The sequence below is a fragment of the Hylobates moloch genome, unplaced genomic scaffold, assembly GCF_009828535.3.
Source record: "Hylobates moloch isolate HMO894 unplaced genomic scaffold, HMol_V3 SCAFFOLD_9, whole genome shotgun sequence".
NCBI lineage: Eukaryota > Metazoa > Chordata > Mammalia > Primates > Hylobatidae > Hylobates > Hylobates moloch.
Genome location: NW_026652284.1, coordinates 29,747,637 through 29,760,392, shown reverse-complemented (window position 1 = coordinate 29,760,392; position 12,756 = coordinate 29,747,637). Strand labels below are relative to the sequence as shown.

The following is a 12,756-nucleotide window of genomic DNA, read 5'->3' as shown; positions in this document are numbered from 1 at the left end:
ACACCATATAAATTTAAGGGATTGTTATCGCTAATATTAAAGCAAATACTGCCTTTCTTTTTCTCATTAGTTAGAGTGATACAACTAAAGGTTTCGATTGCCGTAACTGAAAAGTTATACAACATTTAAGAAGCTTGGAAAACACTGGGGCTGTTTTTAAAGGAGGAAATGACTGTGAACATTACAACTCATGTAACCTAGCAGGAGTATCCCTCACATCTTACGCTTTCTGCTGATACAGAGGTATCTGTAAACCACTATAAGATATAAAAGTAAGGCCGGACTTGGTGGCTCAAGCCTGTAATCCCAGCACTTTGGGAGGCTGAGGCGGGTGGATCACGAGGTCAGGAGTTCGAGACCATCCTGGCCAACATGGTGAAACCTTGTCTCTACTAAAAATACAAAAATTAGCTGGGCGTGGTGGCGTGCGTCTGTAGTCCCAGCTATTTGGGAAGCTGAGGCAGGAGAATCACTTGAACCCGGGAGGTGGAGGCTGCAGTGAGCCGAGATCACGCCACTGCACTCCAGCCTGGCAACAGAGTGACTCTGTCTCAAAAAAAAATAAAAATAAAAATAAAAGTAACACTCAGAGTGATTAAAAATGAATAAGCCTTTCTGAAACAGTAAACATAGTTTAGAATTTTTGCTGTATAAAAAAATACCTAAAACAGATTTATCACGGAAACTCTTAACTTATACTATTTCATTAGCAGAGTTCCTAATCTTAGATAAGGAAGGAGAACAACAACCTAAGAGGACATACTTACAGAGATGAGAATGAATGTGCCCCAAACACAGGCAAAAAGGTAGAACGCACTAAGCTGACCAGATTCATTAAACTTGCTGTGTTTCGTTTTGGAGAAGTGCATTCGCCTGTTAATTTTCTAAAAATAAAAACAGCCATTAGTAATTAAGAATAAATTATAAATTATATTTAATATATGACTATCAGATTATGAAGAGCTAGTACCTCATAAAGTATAGATTTCTAAGGCTGCATACTTACATCCAACATATACTCTTGAATTACGGCATGAATAATTATCGCCACTAGCATGTAGAAGAAAACCGTAGCCAAATCTTTGATACCATAGTAATAAAGGGATGCTGATTCAGTAGCTTGTTCTTCTGAAGACCAAAAAGGACATAAATACACAAAAATATACACAAGGTTATAAAAACAGCATTAAGTACAACATAGTTATGGAAACAAAGAAGAATAACCTAATAAAAAAGTTCTATATAAACATCATAAATAACGTGGTCTTGGACATCTTGAGTCTTAGAGGCGCAATGAAAATCAAGACTATCTAGAAATCTAAAGCTTTAGAAATTACTTACAAAGACTTGACACATGTTAGTTCCAGCCACCAAAGACCAAAAAACAGGGAAGAGGAGGCCACACTCAATAAACTGGTATTATCCCAGGGGTATAAATTAGGTTGATAAAGCTATACTTAGCCTATTGACCTATTTTTTTCAAAGGGCTTTTGAAACTTTCTACTTCTACTTTCTAACTACACACTAAATTATGATTCTGATGGAAAAGCTGATTTGACCTGTATTTGATTTAATTTTCATCTATAAGCAGCAGAGATAAAGGCAACTACTAAAGTTGTTTTTAATCCTTGCAATTGCTATAATTTTTCAAAACAAATCTTTATCAAATACTTGTGAATTGCTGACACTTATTCTCAAACTTTATGTTTATGGGGAACATATACACCAAAGAGCTTTATTCTTCTCTGGCATATTCAAATTTCAAAACAGTATTGTAGTTTTGAGTAACCTGATAACTAAATCACTAAATTAAATATTTACAAAACTATACATAACTGAACAAAAACCCAACTCAGAGGCTAGGTGCAGTGGCTTACCCCTATAATCCCAACACTTAGGGAGGCAAGAATTGCTTGGGGCCCAAATTCAAGACTGACCTAGGTAGTATAGTGAGACTCCATCTCTACAGTAAATTGAAAAATTAGCTGGGCGTGGTGGTGTGCCCTTGTAGTCCCAGCTACTTGGGAGGTTGACCCGGGAGGATCATTTGAGCCCAGAAGCTGGAGGCTGCAGTCAGCTATGATCATGCCACAGCACTCCTGCCTAGGCAACACATTTGGCAAGACCCTGTCGTCTCTTAAAAACACACATATAAATAACAGCAACAACAACAAAAAACCCCAACTAAATGTGGTATACTACATTATCTTACATTCTAAATAAAAAACTGTGCAGATTTACTGCCTCAACCAAAAAATACGCCATCCCTCACCCACGCTAATTAATTATATCACTGTATTAAATTACAATCAACTTCCAAGAAACACCTAATTTTTACATAGATTAAGAAATAACATTTTTGAAATAAAACCTAATAGTGTGGATGCCATTACCAGATAATTGCTAGAGCTTACTAACACATTTTCTGGAATCAAAATAATTGTTAAAAGTAGAGCACAGGAAAAAGTGTAAATAATCTTAGAAGGATTGCTATTACAGGTCCAAAATATAACTTACAGAAAAACGAAATCTGCCATTGTGCTTTTAGAAGTCTTGAATGAACAATGACATTTAAACAATTTAAAAAATATCTTTTCTTATAATTTTCTTAGGAAAAAATCAGAAGGCAGAGAAAGCAAAACTATTTTATGGAATTTCAGGTCCATTCGCAAAACTACATAGTAAACAGAAAACATATATAGGGTAAAGTCAATCAAAAACATCAGATCTTGTATCACAAAATCATCAAAATAACATTCAGTCACATCATGGATGAGATCTCTGATGATTAATTAATGCAGGACCTAGCATTCATGAAAATTTCCAAGTTCGTTCAACTGAACTTCTATTTATGTAGAAAATTATTAGCGTAAATTACCTACCTGTTGCGGGCAGGGTGACATTGTACTGAAGAGTAACAAAAATGATAGAAGCTTTTGCCGTTATCTATAAAGAAGGAAAAACAAAGATCAAGTCAATTTGTGACCCTCTCCCAAATAACAGATCGGGGCAAAAACATTATAAAATCTGTCCCTAAATCGAAGCACCAAGGGCCTCCTTGTTCCTGTGGAATCCTGACAGACACAATGGAAATTACTGATTGCCAAGGAGCTAATGTAATTCACCAGAGAACTCTTCTGTGGTTTACGTAAGATTGTGTAATTCATCCTTAACTTTAAAATTTCCAAAGACCTTTTCTGCAGTTCCAGAAAACAGTTATTTGACAAATAATGATTCTCTACCCTAGCCCTACACAATGAATAAAAAGTTCCTATTAAGACAAATTTTAAGTGTAAATTAATAAAATAAAGAGAAGCACAGTTAGCATGAGAAAAGCAGATCAAATATAGGGTCTGTGGTGTGGGTGTGTTAGTATCCCACACACCTAGCCGAGTTAAGTGGTCAATAATTGTTTAACTGACCTGACTACTGGTAAAAGTAAACTGGTCAGAACAGAAAAATGGAATGCTTACCCAATCTTTACAGGCGCCAGGCAAAGTGCTAGGCAAAAAAGGACGAGATGAAGATGGATAAAATAATCCCTAATGACAAGGAGCTCTGTGGTGTGAAGAGTACAGGTAAATAAACTGTTATAATACTGTAGAATAAGTGCCAATAGCTTGCACTGTGGGTACTTGGGATAATCAATGAGCTTTGTTGGTTTTTTTTCTGGGGTAGAATGAAATGAAGGAGCTGTGTTTTGATGGAAAATAGGTGTTCCCTAGGTTCACAAAGGGGGATGAAGAGGACAGTACAGATAGAAGAAACAGGGCATGGCAAGATCAAGTAGCAGTGAACACAAGGCCAGGCACAGGACGCACATCAGGAAGTGTTAGAAAAGACTAGAAACATTATTGAGTGCTAGAAAGGACCCTGTTTTTTGAGCTAAGTAGTTTAGATTTCATTTTTGCACAACTGGAGAATTTTGAGGATGGGAAATTTCATGTATGCCTTTTAGAAGGATTGCTGTCTGTGACCTGCTAAGTGGTATCCCAGGCCCCTTCAGATCCATTCTCCACATTGCAACTAGAATGATTTTCTGATCATGTTACCACATCCCCCTCCCTACCTGCTAAAAATCCTTCACTAGATTCCCATCTTTCTAGGAGAATGTGACCACAGGACTCTACGGTCTGACTCCTCCCTCTGCCTCTGCAGCACCTTCTACCACAGGGTCTCTGCACATGCTGTTCTATCTAAAATACGGTTGGAAAATATTTCCCATCAGATCTCAGTTGCATTACACCTTTTCAAGGAAGTCTCCCTGTCTTCCTAGAGTAGGTCATTTCCTTTGTTAGATTATCTCAGAGAACTGTGTTCCTTTCCTTCAAAAGCATACTCTGGTTGATTATATTAATAATTTATGTCTCGCCCATTAGAAAGTAAGCTCCATTAGAACTGGGACCATGCCTGTTTCCACTCATCACTATACTTCAGAGCCCAGCATGAGGCCTGGTACATATTAGGTAATTAATCAATATTGCTGAATAAATATCAGTTAAAGTACAAACCGGAGTGAGCATGCAGCCAAGAATGAAACTTCTGCAAGAGACCACATGAAAGATAATGAGACCTGAACTAAGACAGTGACTGTGGGATAGAGGAGGCACTCATAAGGCAAAATAAGGTCTGGTAAGCTAGAAGAAAGAGTACAAGGTTATTTATTGATGCTTACAGCTGAGATTTCTGGGAGATGTGCAGTAAGGCAGCTAAAACCTAAGTCTAGAACTCAGTAGGGGGAACCTATCTTAAATAAAGATTTGGGAGTCTCTTTCTATAGATAATGGCTGAAGCTGTGAAAATACATAAATCATATATGGAGAGTGCACCGTATTTGTAGAGAAGTAGGACAACATCAGACCCATGGAGAGAACAGGGAAAAAAGCAAAATTTCAAGTCACTGAAACTAAGAAAAAATGGTTAGAGAGACAGAAAAAGACATAAAGAGAGCTTGCAGTCCCAAAAGCCAAAGGGGAAACATTTCTAAAAGGTGTGGTTAATAAAGTCAGAGTTTCAAAAGAGATGTGGGAGGAAAGAGAACAACAGACTGGACAATTTAAGAAGTCGTCAGTGGTCACAGCTTAAGTGATTCCAACTAGGTACTGAGAGCAGGAGCTGCATCCCAGGGGATTGAAGAACACAGAGGCACAAAGTGGTATCCAGTAGATGCCAGGTCAAATTTTATGTTGTTTTTAGGAGAGATTGAGCTTGTGTGGGGGCAACAGTGAAGGTAACAGGGAAAAGGGAGAAGTTAAACACACAGGATAGAAAGAGAATAACGGATGGAGGCATATGGTAGGGAATAAAATTGTAAGGACTGAGTATTGCACTCTTGAACAACTTTTCCTCTTAGATGGGAAGAAGGCAGTAATGGATGGGACACATAACTTCAAAAGACAGGAAAATGAGGAAATCCGTGCTTGATAAATTTTTATTTTCCCTGTGTGAGAAAAAGCAATGTCACATATTAAGCATAATGGGGACGTGAATGATGACTATTTATATAGTTCCCATAGGGAAAGGAGATGGCCAGTGAAAGTAAAAAGATACCGGATGCGAATGTCTGAGGTTAGAAACCTTTGATTTGCAATATTATCTACCAGCATGAGTATGACTTTCTCTGGGAATTGAGAGGCACCGGAAAGGCCAATAGCGGAGTAAAGACTGCAGGAAGAAAGGCCAAACAATGAGGGGACCAATACAGCGGAGAAAGGGAAAGGGGGCCATGGCACCACAAAAACTTGGACTAGGTAGAGAACTGACTTATGAGTACTAGAATGAGGGAGGTGAACAAAACGTAGGTTGTAGCTAAACTCTGTTATCCTGGAATTCAGGAAGTGGAAGAAGTCAGGCTTGCATGACAAACTGCAGGATACGGCCAGTAAACTGAGTGGCTGAACTGGGTTAGATATGAAGGTCTCTTGAGTAGAAAAGGGTACTAAGGCTACTCTATTAAAATTTGGGTCATTAACAAGGACTCAGAGCAGAACGATGACATGAGTCTCCAGGGCAACACTATTTTCATGTGATTATTTTTAGTAAAGGTGAGTGGTCACTACATTTCATTTAGTTTTGCTATCTTTGTTTAGATTTTTAAAATATATACATATAGTCTAAACAATATATATGTATATATACACACACTATATATATGTTTTTTATATATATATATACACACACATACTCTGTTTTAAACACAAACACTCCACATCCCTGTTTCCAGTTTGTAGTATGAAGTCACCACTGTCACACCTAAGAACACTTTGTTAAAGAGACCTTTACAGGCCAGGTGTGATGGCTCACGCCTGTAATCCCAGCACTTTGGGAGGCCAAGGTGGCTGGCTCACCTGAGGTCAGGAGTTCAAGACCAGCCTGGCCACCATGGTGAAACCTCATCTCTATTAAAAATACAAAAATTAGCTGGGCATCGTGGCGGGTGCCTGTAATCCCAGCTACTCAGGAGGCTGAGGCAGGAGAATCGCTTGAACCCAGGAGGCAGAGGGTACAGCGAGCCGAGATCACGCCATTGCACTCTAGCCTGGGTGACAGAGTGAGGCTCCGTCTCAGAAAGAGTCCTTTACAAACAACGAATGAGATTCTTCAAAGATAAATTTAGCATCAAATTCTAAAAGCAGCAAAAATTAGATTATCCTTTTAGCCAGGCTTCCAAATAAAATTAAAATTTGACCTCCAGCTGGTTTAGCATGTGACATTAAGTAGAAGAGGAAAAATGTAAACTACACACTCCAAAAAGTTTCAAGTTTAAGTCAGCAGTCATGCTCCTAGCCATTTCCAGGCCTCCTAAGCCTCACACCCTGCTGCATTGCTGCAGTTAAACTCACACCACAATTAATTAGTAGTAAGATAAGTTAGTTTAGAATATAAATAGGCTACAGAAATATATAATGCACTCAAAAGTAAAAATACCTGAGTTTATGACAGTTTGAACATTTATAGTGCTGCTCTCCATTTACAAAAGTGGAAAAATGAAAAAAGAAAAAAGACTTATTCAGATGCATCTTAAATAGGTTACCAGAAACTGTAACGAATTACCTAATTCTATGCTGTATGCAATGTCGTAAATACAATAACATTTCTTTAATTCAGTGTCACTAGTTGGGGCTTGGTATCTTTCTTGTTACATAGACATGTTAACGACTTTGCACTTGTTTTAGAGGAAGATGTGAACAGTCACTACGTGGACTGGATCCTTGAAAAGTAAAGACAATTCTGAATATCAAATTCCACTTCCAGTGGGGCTCAGTGGCACGTGCCTGTAGTCCCAGCCACTCAGGTGGCAAGAGGGGAGGATCACTTGAGCCCAGGAGGTCAAGTTCCAGCCAAGGCAACATAGCGAGACCCTGTCTCAAAAAAAAAAAAGAGAGACCCCTTTGTAGTTCACGCTTATATGTTTCACGCTCGTATGTGAGATGGGTCTCTCCTTCAAACTTTGTTATGACCTGAACACCTTACCTGTCATAAAAAGAAAGAAAAAAAGGAAAGAAAAAGCAAAAAAAAAAAAACCCAAACCTTGAAAACTGTTTCAAGATTGTTGAAATTGTAAACGTCCCCAAAATCTGTATGGCATAAGGAACTTGCAGATTTTGAATATATTTCCTTTTGAATATCTTTCCTTTATACACTCCTTAAAAGAAATACTTCTCTTGTGAACCCCTAATTCTTCACTCCTCCTCCACATCCTCACTTTCAGAAAGCTTCCCAAGCATCCCTACCATTTTTTGACCATTCAATTTTTCCTAACTCAAATATGAAGCCATTCATTGTATACTATGATTTGAATTATGTGGACAGATACTTACTGTAATAAAACTATGATTCCAAAATTCACAAGCAATTTTTGATTAACGTGAAGTTCCCTGGAAATTAAACTCTTACATTACTGCCAAACAGACTACTCTGTTAGCCTTTTCAGTATGTATGATCTCTTTAGATGCTAACTAAAGAGATTCCAGGCCCTTCTCTCACATAAAAATGCTTTCTATTTCCCAATTTTGGTGAGTTTTTAAAGAATAATAATAGCTACCACTTATTGCACGCCTCTTGCAAGCCAAGTATTGAACTAGGCATAATACATATTGGTTAATTTAATTGTCAGAGTAACCCAATAAGCCCCATTTTACAGATGAGGAAACTTCAGTTCTGAGCTGCCCTAGGTCACCCAGTTAGCAAGCTGCAGAGCCCTAACTTGAACATGAATCCCTTCAGCTCCAGAATCCACGCTTGTACAGTGTATCTCCATTGCTTCTTCATTTTGGCTAGTAATACAGTCTTTCTTTCTTTCTGAATTTCTTTGTTGATGTCACCATAAATCCTCTGACATTTCCTCAATGTATCTGCACAACAGGCTTAACAGTTCTGCAAAAAAATCAATTTCTTGATTATTCTAGCACAAGTACTGTAATTCTATAATTATGTTAACTTTGAGATTCAGCAGCAATTGTTTTAAAAGTCGAATAGCAAAACTAACCTAGTCTACACATTCCTATATCTAGATAACATGCTTTGAAATCCTAACACCTTAACATATGGTAAGAAAATGGAAGAACTCGTACAAACTTCACTTTTGTGTATCACTTTAATGCTCACTTTTGAATTGACTTTAAAAACCTCTATTTAGTATTTTTGTCTATTTAGATTTTCAAATTTTATAAATTTATATAAAGGTGAAAATCCACTGTTAAAAAAAAATCACTAACATGTGAGGCAAGGTATAGGTGGTGGACTTCCCTAGAAACACAGTAAGAGAATGTAAAAGAGTTTATATAAAATCAAAGTTATACTATGTATCTGAATTTCTGATTTATATTTTATTTCATTCAAAGCACTGCAAATATACCTTGCAGGTCACAGTACCCCTAAAATATGTTTTTAAAGTCAGGAATTCTTACCATGTGGAGATGGTTTATGACAAGTTACAGAAAATTGAATATACTACACATATTAAAGTATTACTTTAAGATCAAAGCAGAAAGTATATGCAAGTATCAAATTCAGAAAGTGAATACAAATGTTTAACATTGGGTCTTTTTTTGAGACAGGGTCTTCTTGCTCTGTCCTTCAAGCTGGAGTGCAGTGGTGAAACCTTGGCTCACCGCAGCCTCCACCTCCTGGGCTCAAGTAATTATCCCACCTCAGCCTCCCAGCTGCGACCACAGGTGCGTGCTATCTATCACTCCTCGCTAATTTTTAAAAAATCATTTGTAGAGACAGGGTCTCCCTATGTTGCCTGGGCTGGTCTCGAACTCCTAGGGCTCCAGTGATTCTCCCGCCTTGGCCTCCCAAAGTGTTGGGATGTTTACAGGCGTGAGCCAGCGCACCAGGCCTAGCACTGTATTTACCTTCACACCGTATTATCTGATCCTTGCAAAAAATGGCTGTGAGGAGAATACTACAGGTGATATTATTTCCTTATAGCAGAAAAATTGAGGCTCAGACTTGGGTCACCCAGTAGGTAGGTGGCACAGCCCAGACTTAAAGCTTGAGAATGTTAGTTTCCTTCTACCTACCCTTTAACTATACCTGCTACCTCCTTAGCAGTGGTTTCAAACATGCATGACATAATCAGGAGTAAATAATATCTGTATCTAGATCCAGAAAAGCCCATTTGATAGAGGCGAAAATAAGGTTAAAATATTATTTAATTTTAAAATTAAAAAAAAAACAGGCTCCATTAAAAAAATGTATTCACCTTTTGGTCACTGGTAATATCATTCCATTAGGTTTTCTCAAGGATTCTTAACGTCGCTCATATTTTTTAAAGCACTCCTATGTCCCAGGCACTATCCTAGACTCTGGAAATACAGACTCGTAAAAATACTCCAAAATCTCTACTCTCACTTGTTACGTGCAGGAGAGAGGAGACAAAACAAGGCAGGAGCAAAATAATTTGTATATTTACTGAGACATAAGGGCTCCAGAGAAAAATTAAAAAGGGAAAAAAGCAAAGGAATGAGCGTGTGTATTGGGGAGCGAGGGGAAAAACGTAGGATGTTACTCGTTCACCTTGCAAAGTTTATCATCCACATTCAACAGCTGTTAAATAAGTCATCAAAATACTAGATATGTGGGAAGAGAATTTACACACTCCTGACATTCCCATCCTCTCCTACTTCAAGAAAAAAAATTACTCGATTCCTTGGCACCGCTGTTCAGAACCTAGATTTATCCATCAGACCTTGTTTCTTTAAAGCATCAGGGCAAAAAGTTCGTTAACTGGTAATAATATCAGTTTAAAAGACAAAAATTAAAACAATCTGGCGCGCCTCCACTGTGCCGGTGCCTGGCGGCCACCGCCCTTCGAGTCGAAAGCAGATGCCCGACTCCGGTTTCTCGCTCACTCCAATCTCGGAGCTCCCCGGGGCCCCCCTGTCACTCGGGGCCTGTGGCCTCCAGGCCCGCAGTCCTCAGACCCGGGGGCCGGGCCTCCGCCTTCCCCGGCCCTCGCGGGGCTGCCGCTCACCGCGGCCGAGGCTGGCAGTACCCCCAGGTCCGCCCACCCGCCCCGAGCCAGCTCGGCAGCTCAGGGGCCGCCCCCACCCGCCGGCCCCTCGCCGGCTGCCACGTAACCCTTCGCGGGAACCAGGAACTGCGCCGCGCGGCCGGCGGGAGGGGGCGGCGGCGGGTCAGGAAGGGGGCGACGCGGCGGTCCCCACCCCACTGCGGGCCGCGATGAGGCCCACCGGGACTTCGCATCCCCGGGCCGGCCGCCGGGGAGCTGCCGCCGGCGTTGGGCAGGGCACGGCAGGCCCGCACCTCAGGGACTGGGGGTCCGCACCTACCCCGGGCCCGAGCACCCAGCGGTCCTGGGCGGAGAAGCCGGTGCTGGCATCTGGAGCCCGGGCCCGGACAGGGGGTGGCGGGGCAGGCGGTTGAGACTCGGGGCGGGCTCACCTCAAACATGAGCCCCAGCAGGAAGACCATCGCCACACAGGAGACGATGTCCGCGTGATTCTGCAGGACGAATTCGTGGCTCAGCACCGGGGGGCTCTTGGTGCTTTTCTTGCGAATCGCCATGGTGGGGCCTCCGCCCGCGCCTGCAGGTGCTCCGCCCCGGTTCCGCTCTTCCCAGCTGCTCACCGACTCACCGCCGCCGCCGCCTCCCCCTGGCTGCTCCTCACGGCCCCGCTGCAGCCGCTCGCTGGGGCTTCACTTCCCATCCCACAGCCAGTACGCAGCCGCCGGGCCGCCCGGGGAAGAAAAAAAAAAAAAAAACAAAACAGCCAGCCCGCAGCGGGGGCGAGAGCATGCGCACCACGGAGACGACGCTCCCTCGTGCCGCGGCCGCCTTCGCGAGCCCACAGCGCCACCTGCGGACCGGAGGCCGCTGGCCCGCGGCCGGGCGAGTGTGCAGGAATGTGAGCGGCGCTTCTCTGCTTCGCGCCGGGCTTGGGTTTGGGAGTCGTTTGAGGCGCGAGCTTCCTGCGCCTGCTCGGCAGCCTGAGACCGCGGCCGGGTGCCCTCCCGCCCTCCTGGCCATCCAGGGATTGGGTGTCAGTGGCCTGCTGCACACTGTCACTTCTACAAGTGACTGCCACCGTCAGGATAATCTAAAACTACGAATACTACTTGACTCCATAAGGGTACGGTGTATTCTCCAGTTTAAGCATCTGCCTTAAAAATTACCTCAGAGTTAAGCACTCCTGGGGACTTATTTCTATTCTTTGTAAGTTTGGACTAACTTAAAAAAAAAAAAAAAAAGAGCTGACCCTATTCTGGTCTGCCTGTCCGTTCCCACCCGCATCCCCGTCCCCATCCCCACCCCTGTCCCCCACTGGCCTCAGACTGAAGACGAAGGGATCAGTTTGGGTTTACTGCCTTCACATATAGTTAAATTAACAACATGTTTTAGTAATCTAAGGGAGATAGTAAAAAAGTTAAAAAGGATCGTGGATTAAGACACGTCCTCCTCTTATCGTTTTGCCCAAACCTGGAGTCCTTTGTATTCTTTTTCCTGAAGAATTGCTCTCCTGTTTACCCATGAGCCAAATGTAGAAACCAAAGTCATGCTAGATCGAGCCCTTTCAGCGCCCTTCCACATCCAGTCATCACCAACCCCAGGCAGGCCTATCACCGCGCTTCCCCACTACCACAGTCCGAGGGTACTTGCCTCTTGCCTACAATATTACAACTCTGGTGTAATCACTTAGTGGTTTAAGAATGTGGGTTGTTAAATCAGAAGTCTGCCACTTATTACTTGTATGATCAAGGACAAGTTACTTAATCTCTATGGGACCCGATTTCCTCATTTTTAAAAATGTATTCATTTATGTACTTTCTGAGGGTTGACTATGTCCTGGGCACTGGGGATACAGAAGTGAAATACAAATTAAATTATTCCTAGGGACTTATCATTCTAGTGTGGGAGAGAATCTTTAAACAAGATTTCAAAAGTGAAACAGATGTTAAATTGAGTTGAGCATCCAGGAGAAAAATAAAACAAGCGGAATAGGAAAGTGTGAGGCACTTATACTTGCCTGAAGACCTGCAGGAGGTGAGGGAGCAAGCCCTGTGGATATCATCTATAAAGTGGGGATAACTATTGCTCAGTTTCGTAATTAAATGAGATGATTAAAGGAAACTGCTCAGCAGGGAATTAGGGCTTTATAAATTTAGTCAGTGATTATTCTTTTCCTCCTTCTGGGCAATCACTAGTTTCATTTCCCTTCAGATCACCTTTCAACGTTTATACTAGAATGATGCTTCTACTGGCAGAAAGTTTTTCAGCAGGTTCCCTTT

General features: G+C 41.6%; 1 protein-coding gene and 1 pseudogene across 3 annotated transcripts in view; one reads left to right on the top strand and one right to left on the bottom strand.

Moving 5' to 3' along the window:
* Positions 1 to 11,262, bottom strand: part of TRAM1 (translocation associated membrane protein 1) — a 33,008-nt gene extending 21,746 nt beyond the window's left edge. The window contains exons 1-4 of one of the 3 annotated variants that reach the window (XM_032759593.2): positions 10,912 to 11,262; positions 2,883 to 2,946; positions 1,007 to 1,128; positions 768 to 884 (exon numbers count right to left, since the gene is read on the bottom strand). In XM_032759593.2, the coding sequence (XP_032615484.1) occupies positions 768 to 884; positions 1,007 to 1,128; positions 2,883 to 2,946; positions 10,912 to 11,034 (426 nt within the window). In that variant the 5' untranslated portion in view covers positions 11,035 to 11,262. Of the gene's footprint in view, positions 1 to 767; positions 885 to 1,006; positions 1,129 to 2,882; positions 2,947 to 9,709; positions 10,479 to 10,911 lie in introns of those variants that run through there. The other 2 variants (XM_058444019.1, XM_058444018.1) reach the window with 2 other exon arrangements.
* LOC116814044 (small nucleolar RNA U13) lies at positions 7,386 to 7,483 on the top strand (annotated as a pseudogene).
* Positions 11,263 to 12,756: the final 1,494 nt, after the last annotated feature.